The sequence below is a fragment of the Frankliniella occidentalis genome, unplaced genomic scaffold (genome assembly GCF_000697945.3).
Source record: "Frankliniella occidentalis isolate FOCC.00 unplaced genomic scaffold, Focc_3.1 Scaffold27, whole genome shotgun sequence".
NCBI lineage: Eukaryota > Metazoa > Arthropoda > Insecta > Thysanoptera > Thripidae > Frankliniella > Frankliniella occidentalis.
The window spans coordinates 1,767,952-1,769,078 of record NW_026267157.1 but is presented as its reverse complement, the minus strand read 5'-3'; the positions used below and the strand labels follow the sequence as shown (position 1 = coordinate 1,769,078).

Genomic DNA, 1,127 nt, shown 5'->3' with positions numbered 1-1,127 from the left:
GGGGCGGGGCGGGGCAGGGCAGTTTGGTGCGATTGCCACGCACAGTCCGCACAGTACAGTGTTGGGGTTGGTCGCAGCCAGAGCACCTTCTCCCGCCACTCCTTGACGTCCGGTCCCGCCCATGAGGCCCGCTTTTACTACAGCTGTGACTGGAGCTCTTGAGCTCCCCCTTCTGCGTGCGGCCTTACACGCCCCCGCCCATGCGCACTTTTGCATTTTATTTTTACTCTTTGAACGCGGCGACAGAGCACCGAGCCCTTTCCCCCACTCTGCCTAGTTTTTTCATTAATCAAAATTTGTGTTTGACGCGAGCTATATATCGCTCCAGATTTTACAAAACAAACAAAAAACAGCAAATTCTGACTTTTTATCAATTTTTTCAATATTTGACTGGCACTTTGGGGGACTTGGTAATGTGGTGCCCTGTTGACCCCGCGCGCATGATGCGCCGGATGGTCATCAAGAGGCTCCTGCCCAGCCGGAGTGCCATCAACCTGTGAGTCAGCCATCAACTGCGTCATTCTTTTTTAAAGTGTTGGAGTACTTTTTAAAAGGATTTTCATTTGGACTTTTGATTTTGAATGGCAGTGTTTAGTAGACCATGATAAAAACATTCCTACAGTCTACAAAAGTAAAATTGTTTGGGCAACTCAATGTTAAAGTATCCAAAAAGTACGTATATCATATTATGCAACCGTGAATTCCGTGGGCGTGAAACGAGTACCCTACCTACACCTACCGAATAAAATGTCGTAAACTTGTGTTCGTCCGACTCTCCCATAAATAGAGATCAGTGTGATGACACTGTACCGCGACCAGCGTGTCGGCCCCTGGAGACCGAGTGTGTGTGTGTGTGTGTGTGTGTGTGTGTGTGTGTGTGTGTGTGTGTGTGTGTGTGTGTGTGTGTGTGTGCTAAACTTTGTTTCGTGCTTGTCCAGGGCGGTGCTGGTTCTGCTGCTGGTCGCGGTGGTGGCGCTGGCTGCCGCCGGCAGCGGCCACAAGGAGGGCAAGGGCCACCACAAGGGCAAGAAGGAAGTCAAGGAGGCCAGGACCCTGGAGGCCAAGAGACCCGACGCCAAGGAGGCCAAGAAGTGCCATGGAAAGTGAGTAGCGTAGCTGTGGGTGGG

At 51.4% G+C, this 1,127-nt stretch overlaps 1 protein-coding gene and 1 long non-coding RNA gene across 3 annotated transcripts in view; one reads left to right on the top strand and one right to left on the bottom strand.

Moving 5' to 3' along the window:
• Positions 1 to 1,121, top strand: part of LOC113209320 (uncharacterized) — an 8,782-nt gene extending 7,661 nt beyond the window's left edge. The window contains exons 1-2 of one of the 2 annotated variants that reach the window (XM_052265481.1): positions 54 to 496; positions 939 to 1,121. In XM_052265481.1, coding sequence (XP_052121441.1) covers positions 201 to 496; positions 939 to 1,107 — 465 coding nt within the window. In that variant the 5' untranslated portion in view covers positions 54 to 200 and the 3' untranslated portion in view covers positions 1,108 to 1,121. Of the gene's footprint in view, positions 1 to 53; positions 497 to 938 lie in introns of those variants that run through there. The other variant, XM_052265482.1, reaches the window with a different exon arrangement.
• The window catches only part of LOC127749037 (uncharacterized), an 8,841-nt gene that overhangs the window by 6,064 nt on the left and 1,650 nt on the right, over positions 1 to 1,127 (bottom strand). The gene's annotated exons all lie outside the window — the stretch shown is intronic.